This window comes from Sorex fumeus, unplaced genomic scaffold (assembly GCF_029834395.1).
Source record: "Sorex fumeus unplaced genomic scaffold, SorFum_2.1 ptg000072l, whole genome shotgun sequence".
Lineage (NCBI taxonomy): Eukaryota > Metazoa > Chordata > Mammalia > Eulipotyphla > Soricidae > Sorex > Sorex fumeus.
The window spans coordinates 48,484,527-48,512,221 of NW_026606129.1; the positions used below are offsets into that span (position 1 = coordinate 48,484,527).

Sequence of the window (27,695 nt, forward strand, 5' to 3'; positions counted from 1 at the left end):
TCCCTTATTTGATTTTTTCCCCAAATCAGCTCTGCTTTGTACTCAGAACATGTATCTTCCACATCCCTGTCTATCTTGGTCTCCCTCTTCTAGATGAGAACAATTTTTTTGGGGGGTGAGGAGGTGAGAGTGGGGCGCTCTTAAGCGCTGCTTAAGGATTTGAGTGTTGTCCTGGCAATTCAGGACCCAACATTGCTGGGGGCCTCCAGGGCTACACTGGAGGTGTGGGGGCTTGGAGGCATGCAGTAGTAGGGACTGAACTTGGGCCTTCATGCATGATAGTCATGTGCCCTGGCCTTTTGAACTAACTCCCCAGCCCCTAACAGAGCTTTACAGAAAATCTAGTTCATGCCCATGAAGCTTGTTCTTTTTTCTTCTGTTTCTTTTCTAGATGAAATGTGCATAACCGGTTTACTTAGCAAACTGAATTTATGATTAAACCTTTGTTCCCTCCCATTAGGATAATAATAGGAGGGAGAAGAGATATTGGCAAAGGAGAGGTCAGTAGAATGTTGGAGTGGGGAAGTATGTGTAATGGGATTATTGGGCTTAAAGGAACTGAAAGCTGCTGCTTGGGGGAGAAACCAAGAAGAAAGAGGATTTGTAGTGCAGAACACTGGAATGGCTCCAGAATGAGAAAAACCAAATGCTGAAAACAGGAAGATTAATTAAAAGTCTGTGTGAAAGCTATTAGATGCCTGCAACCCATTCCTTTTTCTCTCAAGGAGTTTTAGTCTTGGTGAGCTAGATCCCGTGAGTTCAGGCACACCGTAACCCTTGGAGAGGTAATGAACTATGGTGCAAGCCTGAAGCTAAGAGCTTTAAACAGAGTTCAAATTAGTGAATGGTGAGACCACCTTCCACTAACCCAGGTTTCTGGCTTTTTTGATGCAGACATTTCCCTGTGAGATCATGGAAGATCCTTCTCTGAGAATTAGCTGCAGAGAAAAAGTTCTGTACATAGTGACTTTTTCTAGGTGTTCTCCATAAAATGGAAGTTTCTTGCCTAATGTGAAGTCCACAAGTTGACAAACCTAGCCCCCATATAAAGAGTGATTCAAATGGGGCAGAAAAAAACTCAGGAATAATAAAAGCAGAGAGAAAGAAAAATTTAACCATTATATCTTGAGACATGTGTTAGAACATTGCATTCATGGAAAACTGAAGCTTTTTTTTTTTTTTTTTTTGCTTTTTGGGTCACACCTGGCAATGCACAGAGGTTACTCCTGGCTCCTCACTCAGGAATTACTCCAGGCGGGGCTCAGGGCACCATATGGGATGCTGGAAATCGAACCCTGGTCGGTCGCGTGCAAGGCAAACGCCCTACCTGCTGTGCTATCACTCCAGCCCCAAAACTGAGGTTTTTGTTGTTGTTTTGACTTTTTGGGTCATACACACATACAATGCTTAGGGATTATTCCTGGCTCTACACTCTACACTCTACCTGGCAGTGCTCGGTGGATCATATGACACGCCAGGGATCAAACCTGGGTCGGCCACGTGCAAGGCAAATGCCTTGTACTATTGCTATGGCCCCAATTTTTTTTTATTATTGTTTTGGGGACCACACATGGTGGTGCTTGGAAGTCGTATGGTGCTGAGGATTAAACCCAGGGCCTTACATGTGCCAGGTATGTGCTCTACCACTTCAGCCCACATCTCTGGCACCCAAGAGTTGCTTTCTCTAAAAGAGGAATCTTTAGAGACTTAATGGATTGATGTGGCTCAATTTCTGTGTTTCATCTCTGGTACCTTTGCTCGGTATAACCTTGGGGGCCTCCCAAGCATTCCTTAGACACTGGGGACCCACTGGTGATTCTGGCCGGTAACTCTTGCAAAGGCCTAAAGATATGATGCGGCTCAGGCCTTGTGGTGCCCAGGAGATTATCTGAGCTACCTGGGAGCCTCCAGAGCCACAGTCATGGTATTCAGGGGCTCTAGGACTGCAACAGGTGATACTTTGGAAACTGTGTGGTGCTGGGGATTAAAACCATGGGGCATGTGAAGTATGTGCCCTAACTGCTGTTCTATCTGCTGGGTACCCCACCCCCCACCGCCAAATTTTTCTAAAGGAAATCTTAAAAAAATAGGAAAGTTTGTCTATGGACATTGTGTTGATTATATCGTAATGTATTATATTGTAATGTATTCTCTTATCACATCAATATGTTATATCATTGAGACTTACTTATCATCATCTTTTAGTCAAAAGTAAGAAGGAATTGTGAAGGTGAAGGTTTTCTACATTATTTATTTGTCTTTGTTTTTGTTTTTTGGCGGCCACACCCGACTGTGCTCAGGGTTTACACAGGGGACCACATGGGCTACCAGGGATCAAACCCTGATGGGCCATGTATATAACGAGTGCCTCATCCACTGTACTATCTCAGTGGCCCCAAAACCTGACGACTTTTGTCACTTGAGACAGTAAGGGGACAGGGAGACTATTTTCAAAGCTCACAGTTGAGCATCAGGTCGTGAGATGTTCTGACTTGGCACTGTGTGAGGGAAAGAAACTGTTTTGCTCTTTCTCCAGAGTAGAAAGTTCTTAAGTGGAAATATTTATGTGTCTTGGAGCTATAAATGGCAAAGCTTGTAAAAGAGAATGTCCTTTTGGCAGAGAGTTGGAAACACTTTCTAGAGCTCCTCAGGCTACAGCTGTGTCTGTGAGGTTTGATACGAATTGATGAAAGTCTCTTGCAAGCCTGGGACTGAGCCCTGAGGGGCACACAGCACAGAGCTCCTGCATCCATAGCCTCCCCCTCCCTGTTGGCTGCTTCCAGGACCATTTTCCTAAGAGGGACTCTGGCCTCCTGTTGGCTACCTTAGTCTGTTGGTGCCCAGTAATTTCCCAACATTTGTACCTACTCTGTCCTTGATCCTCAACTGAGCCCCCTCTGCAAGTCTGGTCTTGTTTGTTTTCATTCCTTCCTGTTAATATATACTTCCTCTTCTTGAGGAACCTTCCAGTAGGTGCTCCAGGAATCTCAGTGTTTCTTCCACCTGTCTTCTGATAAAACTAGAGTTGGGATGCCCTTACAGGAAACAGGTGTTTAAACTGATGGAGGAGTCTGGAGGGGTAAGTGTGAGTAAAAACAATCGCCTGGTGCCTCCAGGTCACAAAGTATTCTCAGCCATTTCAATGCTACTGTACCTGAACTTACTGAAGTTAATGTGCTTCAAGATTTCCTGTGTCTCAGCTGTCCTCTACTAGGATACCTTCCAGAGTCTTGGGATGGTGGTCCAGGGGCTAAGTGGTGGAAGGGAGCAGGTTGGGATTTTATGTTTATATTCTTCTTTTTTTTCCACTTTGCCTACAGATCGGAGACCACAAATTCAGTGCTCACCGGATCGTCTTGGCAGCCTCAATCCCATACTTCCATGCTATGTTTACAAATGACATGATGGAGTGCAAACAGGATGAGATTGTAATGCAAGGAATGGACCCAAGGTACAAAATTCTTCCACTGGGATTTTACCAGCTGCTTTCCTGGTATAGCATCAGCCTGTGCTTGGTGCTGTCTGTGGGCCTGCAGCAGACCAGTGTCTCACACAGCTCTTGAACACAGTAGGCGAGTAATAAACAAGTCAGAACTGCAGCTGGATGGACTGGAGAAACAGTCTAGCTGTCTTACTTTGCACATGGCTGACCCAGATTTGATCCCTGTCACCACATGTGGTCTTCCTGAGACCTGCCAGGACTGATCCCTGAGAACAAAGCCAGGAGTAAGCCCTGAAGCCCTGAGCACAGCCGGTATGCCCCCCCCCCACCCCCCCAAAAAAAATGATAAACCAGATCGAGAGACCTGAGATAGTTAAGGAGTTCAATGTGAGTTTGGTGTTATTTTTGTTCGTTTGTTCTTTTGCTTTGTTTTTTAGTATTGGGGGCACACCCAGCAGTGCTCAGGGTTTACTTCAGGCTCTGTGCTTAGAGATCAATCCTGGCAGGATCAAGGAACCTTATGGGATACCAGGAATCGAATCTAGGTTAGCCATGTGCAAGGCAAATGCCCTCACCACTGTATCATCACTCCAACCCCAAAGTGAGGAGTTTTGATGCTATTTTTATTACTCTTAGAGTAATGCACTTAATAGGAACTAGAGCCCAACTTCTCTAAACTAAGACTGGATTTGAAGATGATGGTATATAATTCTGTATAATTTCTGGGCTAGCCATTTTAACTGGCAAACTTATTTTCAAATAAGTGTCTTAATTTATCACCCTTCTTATCATTCTAGAATAGTGTTGCCCTTTTGAACTTGCTACAGTAATGGAAATACTCTCTTGATACCAGACAAAATAATAGGGATTAGCTACACTGTATTGAGTACTTGAAATGTGACTAGTAGGACTAAAGTCTAAGGACTATTTAATTTAATTTAGATAATCTACTGGTTACTGATAGCTACTATGTGGACAAGATAAGTGTCAAATACATTGTTATTCTGTTGATGGGAAAATTTGAGTCCAGAGAGATGAAACCTCAGAATATTCCATTTAAGCAGCTTTCAGTATCCAGAAAAAGCCTCCAAACAAAGAATCATTAGCCCCAAATGTCATTAATGACAAAGTTGAGAATTCTGCTCTAGTTTTAGGTCATGATACAGTAATGAGACTGCTGAAATCACATCACTTAGGCACTTATTTTTAATTATATTCTCATCTAGAGTTACTTCCAGATCCTCTTCATAGAAATGCTTTCCTGATTCTCTAGGACGACAATATAACCATATTCCCTAGTATGACATTTTGAACCTTGAAAGGAAAAAGACTTGTTTATGTGACTTAAATGTTTTTTGCTGCAAATCTGTGAACTGAGGTTGTGTGTTAATAATCGAAGCTGTAACCAGGGTTCCACTGCTCACCTCCTTTGTACCTGACATTTTTTGGGTGTGGGAATGCAGTAGTAATCAGGCCACACAGGCTGACTAAGGGCATTGATATTCTTGGGGGAGGAGAGATAATAAAGAGGCCAGTGACTCTGAAACATTACCCAGTGATCTGTCATGCGTTACCTAACTTCATAATTTCATAATGGTGAAAACTGAGGGGAAAAACTGAAGAGACTGTTGACCCCTCGGGGCCTTTGGAGGTGATCAGCTCATAGAGAGGAGTCCATATCTGTTGTGACTGTGTCCAGTTTTTGTCCACTACAAGGTGGACATTCCAAGTCAGCTTCCTGTGAGGAGAGCCGCAGGGGCTGGTTTCTGGGGACAGCTGCACCCTCTCTTCTCTGAAGTCTCAGGAGCCACACTGATCACTGTACACAGTCTGGGTGTTTCACTGAACAGTGACCAACTGAGCCCCTGAGATGTTTGCTGCAGTGGGCACTGAGTCACAACAAGTGTGAAGACAGAAGGCACTCTTTTCCTAGGGCCAGCTTTCTAATAGTGATCTGGCAGTGAACAAACCCATGCATGGTAGAGCTGGGAAGAGAGAGTCCCATGAGAAAACTGGAGCAGAGTAGGGGCAAGTGGCTGATGGTGGAGGGCTCTTCAACTTCAGAGTGATCAGAGGAGACCGTGGCAAAGAGGTTTCATTTGCGCCGAGACCTTAATGAAAGTGAGAGAGTGAGATGTCTAGGAGAGCAGATCTTCATGCAAAGGGAGCAGCAAGTGCTCAGACCCTAAGGGGAGAATGCATTTAGTACTTTGGAATGGAATGAAGTGGCATAAGACCAGGAGGTAATGGTGTCACTCAGAGTCAGGCTGCATCCAAGCCCATAGATGGTATTTAATTTGTAACCCCCCCTCCCCCAGCCACACCTGGCAATGCTCAGGGGTTAGTCCTGGCTCTGCTCTCAGGAATTACTCCTTGTAGCGCCTGATGGACCATATGGGATGCTGGGGAATGAACCCAGATCAGCTGCATACAAGGCAAGCCCCTACCTGCTGCACTATGACTCTGTGCCCTGATTTCTTTCTTACTGTAAATTGGAAGCCAAGGAAAACAATGGAAATAATGTTCTGGAAATTTATCCCAAGAAAATAATAAAAAATATTACTTATGATGGCAATTAAACAGTAATAGCTGTTATCCCTACTTAGAAAAAAAGTAGGGGCTAGAGAGATAGTTCAGCAAGCTGGAGTTCCTGCTTTACATACTGGAGGCTCTAGTTGGATCCCCAGCCCCAAAGCACTGACCTGGGTATGGTCAAAAGAAGAAAAATAAAGGAAAAAATTATAGCAAGTTTACAACTTGGAATGCTACATAGCAGCCACTGAAAGTGATAACTATGAATACGATGTAGCAATATGGGAAGGGGCATATTAAATTTTATGTGATCATATCCATACAGTGGATGCATTCAGGTTTATAGGGATTAAAAGTTATCTAGCCAGCTCAGATAGAGAAGGGAGCACCAAGTAAAGGGAGTTGGGAGGATCCTCCCAGGATGGGAGATACATGCTGAAAGTAGACTATAGACCGAACATTATTGCCACTCAATGCCTTTTTTGCAAACCATAGCACCCAAAAGGAGAGAACAAAAGGGAATGCCCTGCCAAGAGGCGGGGAGGGATGGGGAGAAAGGGGGTGGGAGGGCTACTGGGTTCATTGGTGGTGGAGAATGGACACTGGTGGAGGAACGGGTACTCGATCATTGTATAACTGAAACCCAAGCACAAAAATTTGTAAGTCTACAACTCTAACTCATGGTGTTTCACTAATAAAAATTAAAAAAAAAAAAAAGCCTAGCAAAATGACCAGCATTCACTCATTCAGTGATTGCTTTCTCCTTTTAGAATTTTCTGTAATAAAATTATTTGGACATTAAATTGATCAAGTGGAATGAGTCTCTGACTATGGGGAAGTCATTATTCCACCCAGATATATTCTCCAAAAGCAAGATTGAGTCTTTAAAGTAAAGCCCACCCATTTTCCAGGCAGTAAAGTCAGTCAGCCTTGGTCTCCTGTGAGTTCAGACCCAACTTTGAAGAGCGTCTTTCCTTTTTCTCCTAGTGCCCTGGAGGCTCTGATCAACTTTGCCTACAATGGCCACCTTGCCATTGACCAGCAGAATGTCCAGTCATTGCTGATGGGCGCAAGCTTCCTGCAGCTACAGAGCATCAAAGACGCCTGCTGCACGTTCCTCCGAGAACGGTAAGGTGGTATGATGTTGGCAAGGGTGACCATTCCCTGCTGCTCGCTTGCTGTATCTCTGGACCATTTTGAGTTTTATAAAGGGAGTGAGCTGGGATGGGTACTCTATGAAAATGACCTTTCTTGAAATCCAGTATTGCGCCTAATTCTTTGCGGTGAACCTTTAAAAAACATGCTTTGCTGGTCTCTGTCTAAACCCTTCCTTGACCTGATATGTATTTTTTGATCTCTTTCCAGTCTGACCAGGCCCTAATTTGCCTGACTTCTAAACCAAACTCCTCTGTTGAGTGCTTTCTAACTATTCTGTAGTCATCTTTGTTTAGATCCTAATTCTCTCCTTGAATTTGTTGACCTCCCTTTTTCTTCAGCTCTCTAAGAAGCCTCCTAAAATTTATCCTCTGGAATTCTCTGTTTCAAACACTTGGTAGAACATTGTATGCTTGTCAGAGAACCATGGCTATGACTTCTACCATATCTGGTACTTTGTGATGACCGAACAAATAAGCCTCTTTCTCCATCTCAAGTAGCACAACTCGTAATAATAAGGCAGAAGCCACTTTTAAATTACTTTAGAGGTTAAATCATTTTAGAGGTTCAGGATGAGTAGTAGGTCTAGGTTTCCCTGTACACCATGAGGTACAGTTGTAGACTTACAAATTTTTGTGCTTGGGTTTCAGTTATACAATAATCGAGTACCCATCCCTCCACCAGTGCCCATTCTCCACCACCAATGATCCCAGTAACCCTCCCACCCCCCATCCCCCCATCCCACCCCGCCTCTGTGGCAAGGCATTCCCTTTTGTTCTCTCTCTCCTTTTGGGTGCTGTGGTTTACAAAAGAGGCATTGAGTGGCAATCATGTTCGGTCTAGACAGGGAGAAATCAGACTAGCATCCCTCTGTCCATGGTGCCCTTTGAGGCTTAGCCTCTCTCTAATCACAAGATGCCTGACCTAAAAACCAGCCTGCATTCCTCCCGCCTCAGATAAGGCCTCCCGAGCCTCATCCCCTCTGAGATCTGACCTCCTTGTCTCCCATTCCTACTCCACCAGTCTCATCCACTCAGCTCTGGAGCCCGCCTGCCACTTCCTGCCTATGTGGTGGATGTGGACATCTCTGAGTGCTGCTGTGTGTGCACCCAGTTGTAATAGTGGTGGTGGTAGTATCTCCACACGGTTTACTCCTCTGCTGAGCACAGTGAGCAGTTTCATGGTGATGTGGGTTTGTGGATGGAGGCCATGCAGTGAGGGCACATGCATCTATAGAGCCAGGTTTGGCCCTGCCGCTAGAGGCAGCCTGTGGATTTGAGGTGCAGGACACTCACCATCTCTCCTATTGAGAGATGAGCTTCTTTGTTTTGTTTTGTTGGGCGTGGGGAGGGGGCACACCTGGTGATGCTCAGGGACTATTTCTGGCTTTGTACTCAAGAATTACTCCTATCCGTGCACAGGGGACTATATGGGATACTGGGAATTGGTGAACCGGGGTCGATCGTGTGCTAGGCAAATAACCTTGCCTCACTGTACTATCACTCAGGTCTCATATTTGAGCTTCTTAAAGACACAAACTGAATTTCATCTCTGTCTGTGAATGTTACCATAAAACTTGGAGGGAGAATTTAGTAGGCATTATGGACTGGATATAGTTAGCCACTCCTACCATGGGAACAACAGCTCCACCTAGGGGCTTTTAAGATCATCACTGACAACCTGGATCCAGGCTGACCTAAAAGTGATTTTTTGGGGCTGGAGCCTAGTTCAGCATTTGCCTTGCATGCAGCTGATCTGGGTTTGATTCCCAGCATCCCATACGGTACCCTAAACACCTCCCTGAGTGCAGAGCCAGGAGTAACCCCTGAGCATTGTCAGTTGTGACCCAAAAAGCAAATAAAAAGGTGATTTTCAGATATGGACAGTTCTTATTTTAGGAAAAAGTACTGAAGCCAAAAGTCTGGTTTTTGAGTCGGTCTTTGATGTTTTCTTCGTTCAGTCCGACATCACTCCTTCAGAAGCTTAAGCTCATACCTTATTCCTGTCTTTATTTCCTGCCAGAGATTTGTATTGTTCGTATTTCCCTCTCAAATAGCTTCCATCACTGCTTCTGTTCTCCTTGAACCCGGCTACAAAGTATGATGGATTCTCCCACTTCCCTTCTTATATGCCCTTGAAAAGATAAGAACAAGGACCCTTTAGTCTCAAGGTTCAGTTAGTGATGTCCTGAGAGAAATCACTGTGAGAGATAGTGGGAAAGACTTATTACCCCAGAGAAGCTGGGTCCCTATTATCACTTAGAGTAGTTGCTGCTGAGGTAGCTCTGCTAGAGCTTCAACCTGCTGATTTTCCCCATAGCTCCTAAGTCTGGAAGGACTCTGTGAGCTGTGAAGATCCCTGCCGAGTGCCAGGGATCCTACTAAGGACCTCGCACATCCTAAGCTGTACCACTTGAATTATAAACGCTGGCCTTCGTTTTTCTTTGCAGTTGGGTTTGATTTTTTTTTTTTCAGGACCCTTTTCCCAGCAATTTTCAGGTGTTTAAGCCTTTTTGTTTTCAGGAGAATGCTAGAGCAGTATCTTTTCCAGAAAGGCTTCTCTCCCTAGCATGCATTAGACCTGGTTCAATCCCTGGCACTGTGGGGAAAACAAATTCTCATAAAGCAGTTGCCAAAACTGTTCTCTTAGGTAATAGCAAATGCTTTTCCAATTTACTTAATTCAAGGAACTGTCTTAATTCAGCTTAATTTAAATTACTTAATTTGAGTAGCAATTCAAATCACAGTTTACTTCCAATAACAGCTTCCCACCCCTGATAAAGCACTCTGTCTTATAAGGCCTCCATGCATAACAGTTTGCAGGGAAGGCGATTATAGAGTAGTTAATGAAAATTGTGTCTCGCTTTGCTATTTGAGTTTATTTCCCCTCTGTCCCTTCTACCCCTTTCCTCCTGTTCTCTCTACTCCTTCTGCACCTCCAGATGCCTCACTAATAGTCTCTCCCCCATCCCGTCCGACTGGATGTGAAAGCCTTGTTCTGAACATTCAGGGTGTATCTTGTTTTGTTTTTCTTTTTGAGCTACACCCAGAAGTGTACAGGGGTTACTCCTGGCTCTGCACTTAGGAATTACTCCTGGTGGTACTCAGGACCATGTAGGGTGCCAGGTTTGAACTTCGGTTGGCCACGTGCAAGGCAAGTGCCCTATGTGCTATACTATGGCTCTGGCCCCAGGGTGTGCTTTTTTTTTTTCCATGTTCAACATTATGGTAAGCCCAGTCTAAAGATAGGCAATGATCAAGTACAGGAATCCTGAAATGAGAGGGAGTTTATGGAAATCAACAGTATTGATCACTCCCACATCTTTGGATTTATCAATTTTCAGCTTGTGGCATTTCCCCCTTATTTTTCTCCTTTTCTCCCATGGTATTTTCATTCTTTTTTTGGTAGTGAAGGGCACATCCGGCAGTGCTCAGGGCATATTCTGGCTCTGAACTCGGGACGCACTCCTGGTGGGCCTGAACCACATAGGATGCCAGGGATCAAACCCGAGTCAGCCACATGCAAGGCAAATCCTTCTATCCTATCACTCTAGCCCCAGAATTTTCTGTCTTGCCTTGATATCAGAGTAGTAGGGATAAGTGAAACACATGAGACATTCAGAGAAAGTTTGTCCTGTCTACCACAAACTATACAATGCTTTTACAAGTCTTATTCATTCACAGTAAATGCTCCAGGAGGGAGGTGTTATTTGACAAATGACTCAGCTAACCTTGAGGCCTATGATTGCTCCTGGCCGTGCTGCTGCCTTGGTATTGTTCAGTGTCCACGTTTCCTTGGCCTTTGGAAATCCATATAGATTTCCACAGCAGTGGGCAGAGCCCGTTGAGGCTGGAATGAAGCAACATCTGTGAAGAATCAAGACCAGTGTAAAACCAGGCTGCAGAGGTGATTTGCTCTTTCAGTCCCTGAGTCTGCTGCCACGGGGCAGTGGTGAATATTGATCGCTTAGTACAACTCATGCCCATAATCTTAAATTAACATGGCAAAGAAAGAGAGAAAGCATTCTAATGAAAATTGAATCTGAGATTTTTTTTTTTTCTTTTTGGGTCACACCCGGCGATGCTCAGGAGTTACTCCTTGCTCATGCACTCAGGAATTTCTCCTGGAGGTGCTCGGGGGAACATATGGGATGCTGGGAATCGAACCTGGGTCGGCCATGTTGGCTGCGTGCAAGGCAAACGCCTTTCTCGCTGTGCTATTGCTCCAGCCCCGAATCTGAGAAACTTTAATATGATAAATACTGCCTCATTCCACAGATGATCAGAATGAGAACAGGCTCATCCCCGAGGATCTGCTACTCTCACCAAATTTCCAGAACCATGTTAGGCTCGTTTGGAATTTTCTCAGATGCCATATTAGTAAGAGTCCCAAGGAACGTTGAAATAACACCTTCTTACCAGATACCACCCCGGATGCTTTTCTCTCCATTTTTTAATAATGGCCAGATGCTGGGAATTGAACCCGGGTCGGCCGCGTGCAAGGCAAACACCCTACCCGCTGTGCTATTGCTCCAGCCCCAAGTTTTTAAAAAATAAATAATGTTAGCAGCTGAAGGAGAGCGAACGGGTTTTCCTGTTTTCTCCCGATTGCTGCTTCCCAGGACTTGCGAAGTAGCACATTGTACCTTGATGCATGGAGCACTGGGCCCAAGTGACTAGAACCTTTGAGAAGAATCTTGCTTTACAAATTGAGTTCCAGAGAGGTGCACCTGATGTCACACGGGAAGTTTTCAACAAAGCTGAGGACAAAGCACGGTGTTGGTTTTTCGTTTGTTTGTTTCCTCCTTCAGGTTCTGTGTCTACTCAGAATCATCTGATAGTTCAAAACAACTATTCAAAATTTCTTTTTTCCCCTAACTTTTCTTTTCATCTCTATTTTTTTAATGCCAAAAGGCTTCACCCAAAAAACTGCCTAGGTGTGCGCCAGTTTGCGGAGACAATGATGTGTGCTGTGCTGTATGACGCCGCCAACAGCTTCATCCACCAGCACTTTGTAGAGGTGTCCATGTCGGAAGAGTTCCTGGCGCTGCCCTTGGAAGATGTGCTTGAGCTGGTGTCTCGGGATGAGCTGAATGTCAGATCAGAGGAGCAGGTCTGTCGAGCCCAGGGGTGGGCAACCCAGTGTCAGTCACTCTCTCTAACCTTCACTTTCTGTTATGTTTCCACAAAGTAAAGCTCATGACCTATGTGCCCCTGTTGTGTGTTATGGGTGTGCATATGAAAAACAATTTTCATGAAAACTTGTTTCATTTGGAAGGGGGTTCCGATGCTCCAGGACTACCCCTCACTCTGTTTGGGGAACCAGCTGGTGCTGGGATCATACCCAGATCTTGTGCATGCAAAGCTCCCTCTCTACTGCACTTGAGCGTGCTCTAAATCACTATTCAGTTATTTTTATTTTCCCTGCATCCTTCATACTTGGACGTTAGGATTCTTGCCTTTTTCCTATTGGTAGAAACAATGCTGCTGTGTTTGTTTTTACTTCCAAATAAATACAGCTAACTTTCTCAACAGTCTTATTCTGAGAGCCAGCAGAGCACTGGGGCCGTGGGGGTGGGGGTGGGCATTTAGAAAGGAAAATCCAGAGGAGAAGATTGACTCTAAGGTGGAGAGAAATGATACGATGGGAATTGTCTGGAGGAGAGTGGGGAAGAAGTGGCAGTGTAGAAGAAAGGGAAGGTAGTTGTTGAATGCACAGGGGTATATATTTGACGGGGGGGGGGGGGGGGCGGGGAGCGAAGGCTGTTCAAACCTGCCACCCTCGAGAGGAAGAGCTTGGTGCAGGGAAGGGGCGGGAGGCCCCACAAATACTGTTTCCTCAACTGAGAGTGAGGATAAGAAAGTCGTGTTAGGAAAGGTGAAGAGGTGTGAGCAAGTCTTCTCAGAGAGGAGAGCGAGTAGATGGACAGAGCTCGGGAGAGGGAGCAGGCAGAGATGTAGGCATCAGTGTCAAGACTGCTCTGCATTTTCCAGCGTGGTGGAGGTGCAGAGTGGAGGTGAGTTGTTTTAAAGAGCTAGGCTTGGTCGGGTTAGAGATGGGATTCAGGGGAGTGGGATTAGAGCATGGCACGTGGACCAGTGCAGCTGCCTGACACCTCAAGGCTCCCATGCAGGAGGAAAGGTGAGGAACCAGGCCTGAGCTATGGCGGGGCCTGGGAGAGGAATTGGGGTAGGGTGGAGGGCTAAGTATCTCTTTATTTACTTAGGTTTGGGGGCCACACCCAGCCATGCTCCGGCTACTCCCAGTTCAGAGCTTAGCTGGGGTGGAGTGGGTGGGGATTCTGCTCCTGGCTGTGCTAAGGGGCAGGAACCTTGCAGTGCAGGACATTGAGCCTGGGGCCGCCACATGCACAGCTGCGGCACTAGTCCTTTGAGCCTAAATTACCTGTCAGCAAAGAAGCTTGTGCAAGGTCCTCTGAGGATAAGGAAGATGACTTCCCGAGGTGGTTCAGAAAAGCCTAAATGAGTCTGTAGGGTGTTGGTAGCAGGAGAGAAGGGAAGGATAACCCTTTTTCATTTAGTTTTGGGGAAGGGGGTCCCCACAATGTTTTGGAGTTCAAGGTCACCCAGCAGGACTCTCATTCAGTGTTGCTGGGCCCTCCGGAGCTATACTCAGCCGTACCCCAGGGGCCACGTGGTGCAGACTCAGCAGGGCATATGTTCTGCCACTCTAGCTGCATCCCTGGCCCTAAGGGCCACCCATTTTGTTTGCTTTGAGTTCTGAGAAGATGGTGAGTCGTGCCACCTGGAGCAGGTGTTGGTGAGGGGCCTTGCAAGGGGCAGGGGAAGTTTAACCCTGGAAACACCACTACTGACAGGCAGCAGCTTCAGGCAGCCGTGAAGGCTAACCAGAGGCCATGGCCAAGCAGCTTAGGATACTCGAAATTCAGAGTCCTGATCTATCTGAAACTGCTTCGGCAGGAAGAGCCCTGAGCTCCAGGAGGACAGTTACTGAGCCCCAGTAACCCTGAGCTTGGTAGCAGGGGCCCGGTGACTTGAGGAAAGGGGCTCATTTCCAGAGCAAGGCCTTGTGCTCCATTCCTCTGCCTGGGGCAGCTCACATTCACTGCAGTGGTAAAGGGAGATATCCTGTGGCTGAAGCGGTTGGAGGAGCCTTGGTGGACTTGGACTGGGAGCCAGGCCTTCAAATATTGGGAAGTAGAGAGAGAGTCGGGGAGGGGGGTAAAGGAGCACCAGGACAGAAGTTAAACAGACAGTTGCTGTGCAGAAAGGAAGAAGGAACCACTGGTAGGTTCTCATTAGGAAGCCGGGAGAACTAAGAAGCTGTGAAGAAATGACCTCACCTCTCTCCAGCTGGGTCAGGAGACCTGGCTAAATGGAATGGCTGGGGAAATGGAGAGAAAACAGCAAGTTCAGGAGACACAGGGGAGGAAAATTAGTAAGTCCAAGGAACTCTCTGTGTAGGTGTGGCCACGATGAGATGGTGGGTTCTGGGATGTTGCAGCCATTGGGTTGTAGGAATTGCTCCTAGATCTTCTGCTCCTGATCACGGCAGGTCTTTGAAGCCGCTTTGGCCTGGGTCCGATATGACCGGGACCAGAGAGGGCCCTGCCTTCCTGAGCTGCTTTCCAATATCCGCCTGCCCCTCTGCCGGCCGCAGTTCCTGGCTGACCGAGTACAACAGGAGGACCTGGTGCGTTGCTGCCACAAATGCAGGTGAGTGAATGTGAAGTTGATGGTCCTCCTTGGCTGGCTTATGTGAGGCGGGGAGGGAGAGAGATGGTCACTTTCTGCTACCCTGAGACCCAGCTAGGAAGACTAGGACTGATACAGTTTGAAATTGATGTCGGTGGGCCCCACGGGTGACTTACGTGAAGCGGGGAGGAGCGAGATGGTCACTTTCTCCCGATCCACCTCTGCCATCTGGGACCCAGCGTTACTGGGTTCTTGTCTTGCCTCACAGAAAGGAATTTCAGGAGTAGACAAGCAGTGAAGTAAATAGACTTTATTTGGAGGGTTTTTTTTTGGGTGGGGGGGAGGGGAGAAGCATGCTCCAGAGAGAATGTGGGCTTTTCCAAGGGCTGAGAGAGCCCCTACACACATCCCAGCATCAGATAGGATCAGATAGGAAAGCATGAAAATACATACACACCTCAAGAGGGAAGATGCAGGCGACACATGTGCTGGGCGACACATGTGCTCAGGCACTGCATGTACTCCTCCACATGGGCGCAAGCAGCACAGGGCTCTAGCAGCATGTGCGCGCCCCTCCTTTGTTCAAGGTGACTTTTATAGGCTCTTCTTGGTTGTCTGGAAGGTCGTCTTGATCAGGAAGTTCTGGAGTCTTAATCAGATTAAGGGAGAGGTCCAAGGGTTTGAGGAACTTCATGCGGAGGGGTCCAGTCTCCTTTAGGGTCCTCTGCTGAAGGTCTTATCAGGTCTTTGTTTTCCGAAAGACCTCAGGGTGGATCAGCCTTAGAATTTTCCTCCCAGAAGTTTTGTTGACCTAGGTTTCATTGCCAGGGCCTTTCCCTGTCTAGCTGCCTACATCAAAATGAGCCCCTACTTGGCACAGGATAGAGCCTCCCCCCCCCCCCCACCAACCAGCCCCACCAGGTGGCTGTCAAGCCACACCTGATGTCCACTTGGTCTCCTCAGCATGGGATTTGATCCCTGCCAACGGATTTCTCAGGGAGCTGTGGACTCAGTTTGGGATGAGGAATTGCTCTTTGCAGGAAAGGAAAGTCATTCGTAGGCCTTACCCAGGATTACCAGGTTCTTGTTTTGCCTCACAGAAAATAATTTCAGGAGTAGACGAGCAGTGAAGTAAAACAGATTTTATTTGGAGGTTTTGGGGGGTTTTTAGAGAGGGAGGAGAGAGAGAGAGAGAGAGAGAGAGAGAGAGAGAGAGAGAGAGAGAGAGAGAGAGAGAGAGACTTCAGCTTCTCAAAACAGTGGAGGAGCTCCTGCACATACCCCAGTATTAGATAAGAAAGCATAAAAGAACACATCTCAAAAGGGGACATTGGGGCACCATATGTGCTCAGCCACATGGGCACAAGCACATGAGCTCAGGTAGCATACGCGCTCCCATTCTTTGCTCAAGGTGACTTTTATAGGTTTTTTCCAAACCAACCCCAGGTGGGGCTTTCTAGCTAGATAAGAGTCTGTTGCAAGGGTTGTTTCCAAGGAGGTAGAGTTGGAAGTGGTCTTTGAAACTTCTTTTCTTGACCTTTGTTCCTGCTGGATCTTCTCTGGAGGATGGGTCCCACCTTCTCTGGTCTGGGCTAGCTGAGGGTTAATCAGATTAAAGGAAGGAATCAAAGAAGGAAACTGAGAGTTCTCCAGTAATTTCCTTCAGGCCCTTTCTGTAGGGAGGGGTCCAGTCTCCTCAGGGTATGCTGCTGAAGAAAGTCTTATCTGCTTTCTGTGTCCACAAGGTGGGTCAGACTTAAGACTGGTGACTTTATTACTTCTCAGAAATTTCATTGCCATGATTGGGGGAGGGGAGAATAGAGGCCCTTCCGTAATCTACCTGCCTTCATCAAATGGGCCTATATAGAATGCTGCAGATGAGTGGGTAGAGAAGACAACTGGGCCACTTAAGTTACCTGTTCCAATCAGAGGAGGAAGGATCTGGAGCGATCCATCCTAATTTGTGGCCTGCGTGTTGATCTGCTTCTGTCTAGAACTGGAAGAACCCAATTATTACCCCTGACAGATAAAGGGTGGGGCATCAAGGCAAAAGTGGCTTCCCCCTCTAAGCTTTTGGGGACTTTTTCCAGCATCTCCATTCATTGGGCTATCTATAAACTTGTGTTTTTACAGTGCACTCTGACCCTGTCCATACTGATAGCTGTGATAACTTCCTGGGGCTTATTGCCTTCTTGTTGTCATTTTTGGGTTTATGTTTTGAGCCACATCTGAAGGTCCTCAGGGATCACTCTCCACCTGTGGTGCTTGGGGGACCGTTCAGTGTCAGGGATCAAACCCAGAACTCTTACATGCAAAGTCTACACCATTGAGCTCTCCCTGGCCTTTCTTGCTCTCTTCAGTAAACATTAGTTAGGGGCTGGAGAGATAGCACAGTGGGTAGGGCGTTTGCCTTGCACATGGCCAACCCGGGTTTGATTCCCAGCATCCCATATGGTCCCCTGAGCACCACCAGGAGTAACTCCTGAATGCAGAGTCAGGAGTAACCCCTGTGCATCACCGGGTGTGACCAAAAAAACAAAAATAAATAAATAAACATTAGTCAGTGTGCTGGCCTCAAGTGGGTTTGCCCGTTTACAGTGATGGGCAAGTGGGGGGCACATTCATTTTACACAGCCAGTAAACTTACAGGAAACCAAAGATGACATGGTACAACAGAGCCACCAAAACAGCTCAGAAAAATGAAAGCCCTGAGGTCTGGAGCCATAGTACAGCAGATACGGTGTTCATCTTGCGTGCAGCCTACCTGGGTTCGACCCTTGGCACTCCACATGGTCCCCTGAGCCTGCCAGAAGTGATACTTGATTGCAGAGCTAGCACTTAGCTCTGAACATCACAAGGTGTGACTCAAAAACAAAAACAAATTGAAACAGAAAGAAAATGACAGCCCTCTGGAAGATTCATTATCAAAGCAGAGCTTGACCTAGGCAACAAAGCAGATGTGGCCCAAGTGGAAGGACACATACCTAGCACATGTGATGCCCTGAGTTTAATCTCCAGCACTGCCTGGCCCCTTGAGTACCACCCGGGATAGATTTTGTGGTTCTGCATTGCAAGTAGAACAGTAAAGAAAAATATTCACCCCTCTCAAATTTCTTGTCATATTCACACCTAGTTTGGCAGGAAGTTGGTGCCTGGGTGCAAACATTGCAACTTGTGTGTTAGGAGGGGGTGGAGGTATTACTAGGCTCCTGTGATAAACAGTTTAAGGAGTGCTGTTGAAGAATTGTACCTTTATGCTGTAGTCAGTGGATAGGTACTGAAGGTTCTTAAAAATTGGATATACTATGAAGGGGCCTGGGCAGGAGGCAGGATCCTCTGTCTGCAGTGTTGGTTTCTATTGCAACCTTCTGGGCATGAGATAGTTAATTGCAGGATATGAGCCATAGGGATGGAAAGGAAGAGCTGGTCGGATGGCGTCAGGATACAGGCTGGTTGAACCTCCACTGGGTCAGCTGTTTTAGCCAACACCCTGTTTTCCTCCCACCAGGCATCTGCCTTTCAGAGAGTACTCATTCTCGGGGCAGCAGCAGTAATACAGTGGGTAGGGCGTTTGCCTTGCACACAGTTAACCTGGGTTTGATCCCCGGCATCCCGTGTAGGTCTCCAAGTGCTGCCATGAGTGATCCTTAAGCACAGAGCCAACTGTGAGCTTTGAGGGTTGCCAGATGTAGCCCCCCCCCCCCAAAAAAAAAGCAAACAAAAAGACCTCCCCACAAAGAGAAATGCATATGGTGTGGAGGTGGAGAGATAATACAGCAGGTAGGGATCTTGCTGTGTACCTGGCTGACCCAAGTTTGATCTCTGGCTCCCCAGGTCGTCTCTGAGCCTGTCAGGAGTGATCCCAGAGCACAGCCAGGAGTAAGCCCTGAGCACTGCTAGGTGTGGCCCAGAAGCCAACAAAAGAAATGCAAACATGGCCCCTATGGGGAAGACACCTTCTGTCTTAATGTCTTGCTTCTTATTCCAGAGACCTGGTGGATGAAGCAAAAGACTATCACCTCATGCCCGAGCGCCGGCCGCACCTGCCAGCTTTCAGAACTCGGCCTCGCTGCTGCACGTCCATCACTGGGCTGATCTATGCTGTGGGGGGCCTCAACTCAGCAGGTACCTTGCAACTCCGCTTTGCAGCACCCTGACTCAGCTCTGTGGATCAAGAGCAGCAAGCAACCCAGGCTCACCCTGCTCCTCTCTCCTTTCCCTCCCTGTTACCACCCCTCCCTCTTCACTGTATGTCACTGCTCCACAGTTATGGAGTCAGCTCTTCATGTCATTGAATCAGAATGTTGGTGCCAAGGAGGCCTGGCCAAGTCCCCAAGGCCTCAGCTCCTTACCCTGCAGCGAGGAAATTGGAGGTCCAGAGCCCTATGTTCACATGGGTATTTTGACAGAACAAGAACTCAGGCTCCAATTCCCGAGCCAGCACTCTTTTACCTTGTCCCACACCGTCTGGCATTTCCTATGGCCCGGACAGGATGCAGTCAGTGACCTGATTCTCTTACCAGGCTCATCACATTGAGTCATAGGGAACTGTGAGCTTGGCTCTGAGAATACCGCCACTAGGAGGGCTCTCCAGATACGGAAGGGCCTCCACTTCTGCCCCTTCTTCCTCCTGGGAAACGCACACATGCCTTACAGTCAGCGTTATGACAGCTCTTGCATCAGACAGCACCCACCTTGACACTGCTGCAGGGCAGCAGAGGTACAATAGGGAGGGCAGCAGGGACACCTGCCTACTTGGGGCACGAGGGGGCTCAGGGTGCCATCGTGGCTGCTGGGAAGGCCAGGCCTTTCTTCAGCATTAGTCCAGGTTTGTGGGGGGTGAGGAGCTGTTGGAGTTTTGTTTAGTTTTTCATTCGAAAGTTAGTGTTGAGGTGGGTCTGAACTTGCTGCTTCTTCTTAACTTCAAACAACTCAGAAAAGTTCAACTAATAGTTGTAGGCAGATGGCAAGGATCTTTTAGTGCCTTAAAGCAGAGTCTAACAGGCAGGGGGGTTATCTGCAATCATAACTACTGTTTATTGAGCATTTGGTATATTCTTGAGCTGTTAGGTGCTTTGCCTATTATATCGATTTAATCTTCACGACAGCGTCTCCGTAACTCTCCATTTCACATGTGAGAACTGAAGGCAGAGAGAGAAAGCCACTGGCCATCTAGGGAGCGAAAGGTCAGCGTTGGGATTTATGTCCTTTCCTCTGGGCAAGTCTCCTGCCCTGGGGAGACCATGTATCCCCCTTCCTCTCTGGCTTGAAGCGTGTGGAATACCTTGCTAGAACTTGAAACTGGCCTCTGCAGAAATGCCTCCCATCTGATTCTGATCGTCCTTAAGGAGTAAGGCTTGAGGTTATCTTCGCCGAAACTGCTTGGCGGGCCCTTCTGACAAACAGGTGGGGGAAGAACCACAAGGGTCAGGAGCATCTGGCGTCTTGTTAGTGATGCCCATCAGCTGTGATCTAAACAAGCGGTCTCATTTGTTTTAATTTGAGTAGCAAATTTTTATGCAGGTGATTCCCTGAATGTGGTGGAAGTGTTCGACCCTGTCGCCAATCGCTGGGAGAAGTGCCATCCCATGACGACAGCCCGCAGCCGCGTCGGCGTGGCTGTGGTGGATGGGCTGCTGTATGCCATCGGGGGCTATGACGGCCAACTCCGGCTGAGCACTGTGGAGGTCTACAACCCAGAGACGGACACATGGACCAGAGTGGGAAGCATGAATAGCAAGAGAAGGTATTCTGGAAGCGATTGGTGCAGCACGAGCATACACATGAGCCTCTGGGGAGCACCATGCTAGACAAGCAGGGGCACACAATAAAGTAAAACAGCTTTGGCCTAGGAATTTCCTGCAAGCCAGGCCAGCCTCTGCCGGCACCTCCTGGGAGCACGCCCCCATCTGCTTAAACGTTAAATGCCTGCCTTGTCTTTGAGGAACTTGGGGAGTCAAGACATGGACATGTGGAAGTTGTATTGTTATTTTAATTGCCAGATAAGGACTGGAAATGTGTATTATGGAAGATTCAAGGAGGGAGAGAAACTGGATTGGAGCATCTGGAAGATTTCAGGGAAGAGGTGGGATTAAAGTTGAAATTTGGGGAATAAGGAAGATTTAACTTTATTAGTGATAAAAGGAAATCCAGGGTATTTTCCTTGATATTTCCTTTCCTATCCCCCTTCCCCACTCCAGCCCCCAAGATCTCCAGCCAGGAGTAGATGAATCATAGTATCAAAGTTCTTTACTTGAGGTCATCACACATTCCCCAGGCGTGAGCACATAGGTCATTGGAAGTAACCAAGTTTATATGTCACTTAACACAGACTAGATACTTGTTTTCTTCATCATTTGCCTGCTCATGTTTTCTGAATAAGAAATGGAATGGGAGGACCTTCAAATTTAGCTTTCTTAATGCTGAAGTGGCAGGTGACATTTTTGCCTCTGTCAGATATGGGTGGAATTGTGGCACATGATTGGGTGGTGGGAGCGTGGGGTTAGAGGGCCGACACTTCTCAAGGATGGAACTTGTTCAGTTCTTCCACTCTTCTGCCCTTGGTGAGACCTCATGAGACCTCATGATATCTTGACTCTGATGTTTATCTTCCTGAGACTGAGAAGAGGAAAGAGGGGCTTGGGATAGAACTCAGTGGTAAAGCATTTGCCCCATATATGTGAGGCCCTGGTTTTCATCCCATTTCATGCATGTGCACACGCACACACGCACATGCACACTCATGAATTTTTTTTATTTGAAAGGGGCACTAGACCAGTTGTTCTTCAAGGGCTTTCAGCTTTATAATTCTGTGGTCTAAGTATTTGCCTCGCAGACCACCATGTTGTCTGGCCATGCTTAGTTTTTATTACTGATTAGGTGATATGGCGGGAAAAGGAATGAAGTAACTTCACATGTGGTGAGGAAGAAGAGTCTGTGGAAGTTCTCTGCTATGTAAAAGTGTCATGATCACGATAAGGGTGCTTCACACTCAGCATTCTTCACACTCAGCATTAAGTCTGTGACCTTGAGCTGGGAGGTGTCTGTCTTTGAAACAATAAAAGATTCATAAAGGATCCAAGTAGGTTTTTGGGGCAAGAAAGTAATCTGTTTGTGAGGTCTGTTCTTCTTGTGGATCTTTTTTTCCACCATCTCTACCTCAGGTGCTTTCTGTCCTGCTCTGTGGAGACTGTGCAGCTTTCTGGGGCCTCGAGTGATTTATTGCTCCACATTCCCAGCCTTGTATGCCTTTGACTGCCATCAGTTGCTTTTCCTTGTATGTGTGCTCTGGGCCAGGAGGAGAGTCTTCTGGGCATTCATTCCTTTTCCTTGCTGTGATTAATGCCCTGTTATTACTAGTATGGGCCTGGTTCTATGCCATCCCTTGTAAATTACAGACTGCTTTAAAATGTTCCTAATCACTTTTCTCCTGACATCCTATTTGAATTTCTGTCCTGTTAGTTCGTGACATCCTCCTTCTTGCCATCATTTTTTCCCTTCTAGTCATCTAGGCTGCTCCCATGGGTCTAGTTCACAATGATCCTCATTTTAAACTCTTCTTTCTTTGCTTTTGTATCTGTGACTTATTTGATGATTAATCTCACAGTTTTGTGGCAGCTCTTAATTCTTCTATTGTTGGACCCATTTCTTTTTTGTTTGGGGGCCATAAATGGTGATGCTCAGGGATTACTCTTGGCTTTGCACTCAGAGATTACTCCTGGTGGTGGTTGGCGGACCATATGAGATGCCAGAGATCCAACCCTGGTCAGCTGCATGCAAGGAGAATGGCTGTCGCACTATCACTTTGGAGCCCTCCTGTATTATTTCTTGGGTTCACTTAGCAAATAATATGTGTAGTGAAGTCATGATCTTGCCACAGTCCTTCCAAGGCAAGTCCTTTTTAGGCTTGTCTAGGAAGAGTCAGTTACAGTGTCCCTTTCAGGGTCATTGTGTGATCAGTTTGATTCACTGTGTACATTTGAAGAGTGGTGATGAGACCAGCATCCTTTGTTTTCCTGCTTATTAGACACATAGATTTGTTTGAAAACTGCAAATCAGACAACTAGGCACTCTTTTGTTTGTTTCTCAAGAGGTTTTGTGGAGGATTATATGATAACACCAGACTTGGATCTTGGATATTAGTAGAGCTTGTGAAAAATATGGGAGTCAGGCTGGACTTGTCTTATTTAAATTGCAGCGTGCTTCTCTCTAGACAGTTTTTGAAAAGTGGGTCCAGCTTCCCTGGGCTGCACCTACTTGCCTTTATAGTTGGTTATAGAGATATTTCCATGCAGAGTGTGGTGAGGATAGGAGCTGGCTGGAGTATTTGACACATGTAATAAGTGCACCATGAACAGGAACTGTTCAACACCCACTTAGGCAAATTAAGAGCCATGCATAATGAAAAGATGAGTTGCGAGGAAAAATTATGGTTACCAGTAACTGCATTGAGGACCCGTTACGTACAATGTGCCACTCTGATGTGTTTGGCTGGCACTGATGAAGGCCAGGAGTTCTCCACTTACCAGGCAGTACCTCTGAGTATCAGATCATAGCACTGTAGAGCTCTAAGCACTAAACCTGGTGCCCTCGGAGGGAACATGAGGGCACATGCCATATGTGTGTGCAGTGGAAACCTGGTAAATGACGGAAAAAGTGAGTGAATGACTGGGTTGGCCAGGCACCACAATAAAGAAGCTTCCCCAGGCCTGGAGCTTTCAGAGACTCATTTCGCTGAGTTTTGAGGAGAGAAAAATTTAGCCTGAGCCTTAGCAGTGAATTAGACCTGAGCCTGGGAAGGTAGAGGAACACTTCTTCTCTTCTCACAGGGATTGAAAAGAGATGACGATGTAACCCTGGGCAGTGGGTGGGAAGCCAGAACCACCACAGGGCAGTTCCTTGTCCTGCAGGTTGATGCTTTTGCTGAGTCACAGAACCTGGGGTTTAGATCTTTCTAAAGAGAGGCTGTTGATTTCTTTCTCCATGAGCACGAGAGACTGCGCATCTGGACTGACCATTCTGTTCATTTCAGTGCCATGGGGACCGTTGTGCTGGACGGGCAGATCTACGTCTGTGGGGGCTACGATGGCAACTCATCTCTCAACTCCGTGGAGACATACTCACCTGAGACAGACAAGTAAGAATTTGGCTCCCCTGAGTAGCCCGAGCTCGCTCACCAACTTTATACTCACCTTCTAGACTCAGAATACCATAATTAGTATTTACTAATCCAGGCTCTGAATGCTTGAATAAAATTTAAAAACAACTAATCCACATGAATGCTTAGGAATTTTTATATGATGGTCTATAGTTTCTAACTAAATCAACCCAGTTTTGATAGAGGCAACGGTGGAGGGGTTGGGCCACACCTGGTGTTGCTCAGGGGTTAATCCTGACTCTGTACACAGATATCACTCCTGACAGTGCTCAGGGAACCATATAGAATGCTGGGGATTTAACTCAGGTTGGCAGCCTGCAAGGCAAACACCCTACCCACTATATGCTATCTTTCCAGCCCCAGTTAAGCTCATTTTATTGAAAAAACAGGGTGGAGGAGGAAGGGGGAGGTGTGTGTGTGTGTGTGTGGGAGAGAGAGAGAGAGAGAGAAAGAGAGCATTTCTTATGGTAGATCGGATGTGAATTGGAAAAAAGTACAGATCTAGCCATATAAGCTTAGAAAACACTGGTATGTATAAATAATACCACCAGAGTCCTTCTCTTTTCTTAATTCAGGACTGAAAATAAGTGGTAAAGGGACTTGCTGGTCTCCTTTTATATGCCATCTGTCTCCATCTTAGAGAATTAGTTTGTGAAACACTCATTGAAAAATGTTGGCAGGGTGGACTCAAATTTCTCGTTTCGGTATTTGAATCTTTAACAAAATTAAGCCCATTAGTTTAACTAGATTTATTAGAATTCTTCTAAACCAATATTCCCTGCACTTAGCTAACTTCCTGTGTCTCCAGCAGAGTAATCTAAGATCCTAAAATAGCACCCGGCCTAAGGGCTTATGTGATCATCCTGCCCTGGGGCGTATTGTCTCAAGCACTTGGGTACAAAGTGGGGCGCGCCTTTATTGCCTCACAGGAGTGGAGGGTGTCTTCCAAAGAAGACCCGTTATGGAGAAAGAGTGAGAGATGTGCAGGAGGAAAGACTCGGAGATAAATAAGTGCTTGAGATGATGGAGAAACAGCCGAGTAGTGGGGCAGGACAGGAGAGGAAGTAGAACCAAGTAGAGAACCAGAGTAAAGAACTTGGGACAGTACCTTGAAGGACATAGGAGCTGGGCATGGGGGTAGTGAGGGTGTACTTTCAGGGGAGGGATGAGACCAGTCTAAGCACCAGACCTTGTAAGGAGGCTGCTACAGCGATACAGGTATAAGGCCATAGTACAGCAGTGGTGCGGGGATGGGAATTGGCAATGACTAGGAGACTGTCTAAAGGGAACTTAGAGGCTGAGCAGTAGGACAGGGGCCAGGGGGCTTGCCTTGCACATGGCTGACCCAGGTTCAATTCACAGCATCCTATATGGTTCCCCCCAAGCATCACCAGGGGTGATCCCTGAACACAGAGCCAGGAGTATGGCCCCAAAACCAAATAAATAAAGGGAACATAGTTATCACAGGCATGTAGAGGATAAGGGCCAAGGCCTTAAACATGCCAAGCTTTATAAATAAAGCACAACGACCAGACAACTGGTGATCCCAAGAACAACACCAGGAGACGGGAGGTACCTATGTATAAAAGACTGTGCTTGGAACTTGCTGGCTCTGAGTGCTGGCAGACAAGAGCAGTTCTCAAAGGCGATGGGGAGGGACCAACAAAGATGGGGAGGTTGTCCAGACACCACTCAGCCAACCCCTCTGAGAAGCCTTGGAAGGACAGGAACACCGAATCTCATGGCTTCCTCCTACTTTGGCTCTTTCCTGAAGGTGGACAGTGGTGACGCCGATGAGCTCAAATCGCAGTGCTGCTGGGGTTACGGTATTTGAGGGCAGGATATATGTGTCAGGTGGCCACGACGGTTTGCAGATCTTCAACAGTGTAAGTCTGGGCTCTTCCTGGGCCAAGGGCACACACTCCTTCCGCCCCTGAGAGTCGCTTTAGAAAGGCAGTTCTTTGAGCAGGTGTCAGCCATGCCGTCCCTGGGTGCAGCAGCATTGAGAGGGGTCATGTCTGAAATCCTCCTGGGAACCGAGGAGAGGCAGAGGGTAGTCCTGCCACCCTGCCCAGTTCTCCAATATAATGCTGCCCAAGTCCTGTGTGACCTCGACCCCCACTCAGTTACTCGAGGGGTGAATTTGCGCAGTTGCATCCTTCTGGTATTTGGTTTGAAATTGCCTTTCTTATGAATAAACCATTAAGAGCCATTAAGTGGCATTTCCTTAGATCCAGGCCATACTTTGCATAGCATTCAGAAGGCCCGGTTCTGGCCCTCCTTAGTGGTGCTCCCTCAGGCAGCCCCTTCAGGCATTGCCTGAGATGGGAACATAAAAAGGTCAGGTTAGCTGGTGGCTTCCCCTGTCCCCTGGAGCCCCAGAGCAGGTACACTACGGAGGAATCTGGGCATCAGAGCTAGAGCCAAAATAGACTCCCGGCAGATCTCATTCCTTTGGAGTCTCACCTCAGCCTGCTGGACTCTGGGAGGTCGCTATCACCATGGACTGAGCCTGGACGCTGACCACCCCACCCCTCTGCCACTCTCCCCCCTACAGGTGGAGCACTACAACCACCACACAGCCACCTGGCACCCCGCAGCCCCCATGCTCAACAAGCGCTGTCGGCACGGGGCCGCCGCCCTGGGAAGCAAGATGTTTGTGTGCGGGGGCTACGACGGCTCCGGGTTCCTCAGCATTGCCGAGATGTACAGCTCCGTGACTGACCAGTGGTGCCTGATCGTCCCCATGCATACGCGCCGGAGCCGGGTCTCCCTGGTGGCCAGCTGTGGGCGCCTCTATGCAGTCGGGGGTTACGATGGACAATCCAACCTCAGCTCTGTGGAGATGTATGACCCAGAGACGGACCGCTGGACATTTATGGCCCCCATGGCGTGTCATGAGGGCGGGGTTGGGGTCGGCTGCATCCCTCTCCTCACCATCTAAGGCCAAGAGGGAGGATGCGGTGGGGCAGGGATCTGGTACAAACAGGCACTTCCTCCCAGGCATGGTCCCTCGTCGAGGGGGCAGTACAGGAGAAGAGGGGTGGAAAGGCGAACTCACCCGAGGTTGAGCTTCCCAGGTGCTCCAGTTTTCCCTCACTGTGCTGCTCTGGTGACCTTCACACTCGAGGTCCTCAAGAAGTACAGCGTGGGACAGAAGCCCCTCAGGGTCCCGCAGCTGGTGACACAGGACAGCTTTGCTGGTCTACACCTCCATAGGCTCCATCCAAGTCCAGTTCCCACCTTTGCTGCACTACGGGCTGCCCACCTGCAGAGAGCCTTCCATCCATCTGATGCCGCTCCTCGCCTGCTCTTCGCCAGCCCCGTTGTGTTGGGCAGTGGGGTGACTGCAGGGGCCTAGCCCCGGGTGGAGACAGTGGGATGTGTCTGGGACAGGCAGGACACGCCCGGTGCCCACCTGCCTGTGAGGATGCAGCCACAGCTGTGGGCTGGCTGTCCTCCAACTCCTCTTGCCATCTCCTGGCTCCCATGGCATGAAAAACAGGGGCAACCTGCTTTTTCTTTGTTTCATTTGGGGGTTTCAGTGAGGTCTTTTTCATTTGATTCAGGAGTAGCAGAAGATGGAATAAGATACTTGAAAGATATAGAAGGAAATTTCCACAAAGAAACACTTGAAAGAAACTTTAAAGAAAGAGATGCTTTTATAAATGAACTTTTTTTTTTGTCAAGAAGAAAACATAAAAGACACTAACAGCAAATAAATAACCTGTTC

At 47.5% G+C, this 27,695-nt stretch overlaps 1 protein-coding gene across 3 annotated transcripts in view; it reads left to right on the forward strand.

The window, feature by feature from the left end:
* KLHL18 (kelch like family member 18) overlaps positions 1–27,208 on the forward strand; it is a 45,968-nt gene extending 18,760 nt beyond the window's left edge. The window contains exons 2-10 of one of the 3 annotated variants that reach the window (XM_056129431.1): positions 3,321–3,451; positions 6,962–7,102; positions 12,043–12,241; positions 14,666–14,826; positions 18,794–18,930; positions 20,314–20,551; positions 23,837–23,941; positions 25,737–25,848; positions 26,520–27,208. In XM_056129431.1, coding sequence (XP_055985406.1) covers positions 3,321–3,451; positions 6,962–7,102; positions 12,043–12,241; positions 14,666–14,826; positions 18,794–18,930; positions 20,314–20,551; positions 23,837–23,941; positions 25,737–25,848; positions 26,520–26,906 — 1,611 coding nt within the window. In that variant the 3' untranslated portion in view covers positions 26,907–27,208. The remainder of the gene's footprint in view (positions 1–3,320; positions 3,452–6,961; positions 7,103–12,042; positions 12,242–14,665; positions 14,827–18,793; positions 18,931–20,313; positions 20,552–23,836; positions 23,942–25,736; positions 25,849–26,519) is intronic. The other 2 variants (XM_056129432.1, XM_056129433.1) reach the window with 2 other exon arrangements.
* Positions 27,209–27,695: the final 487 nt, after the last annotated feature.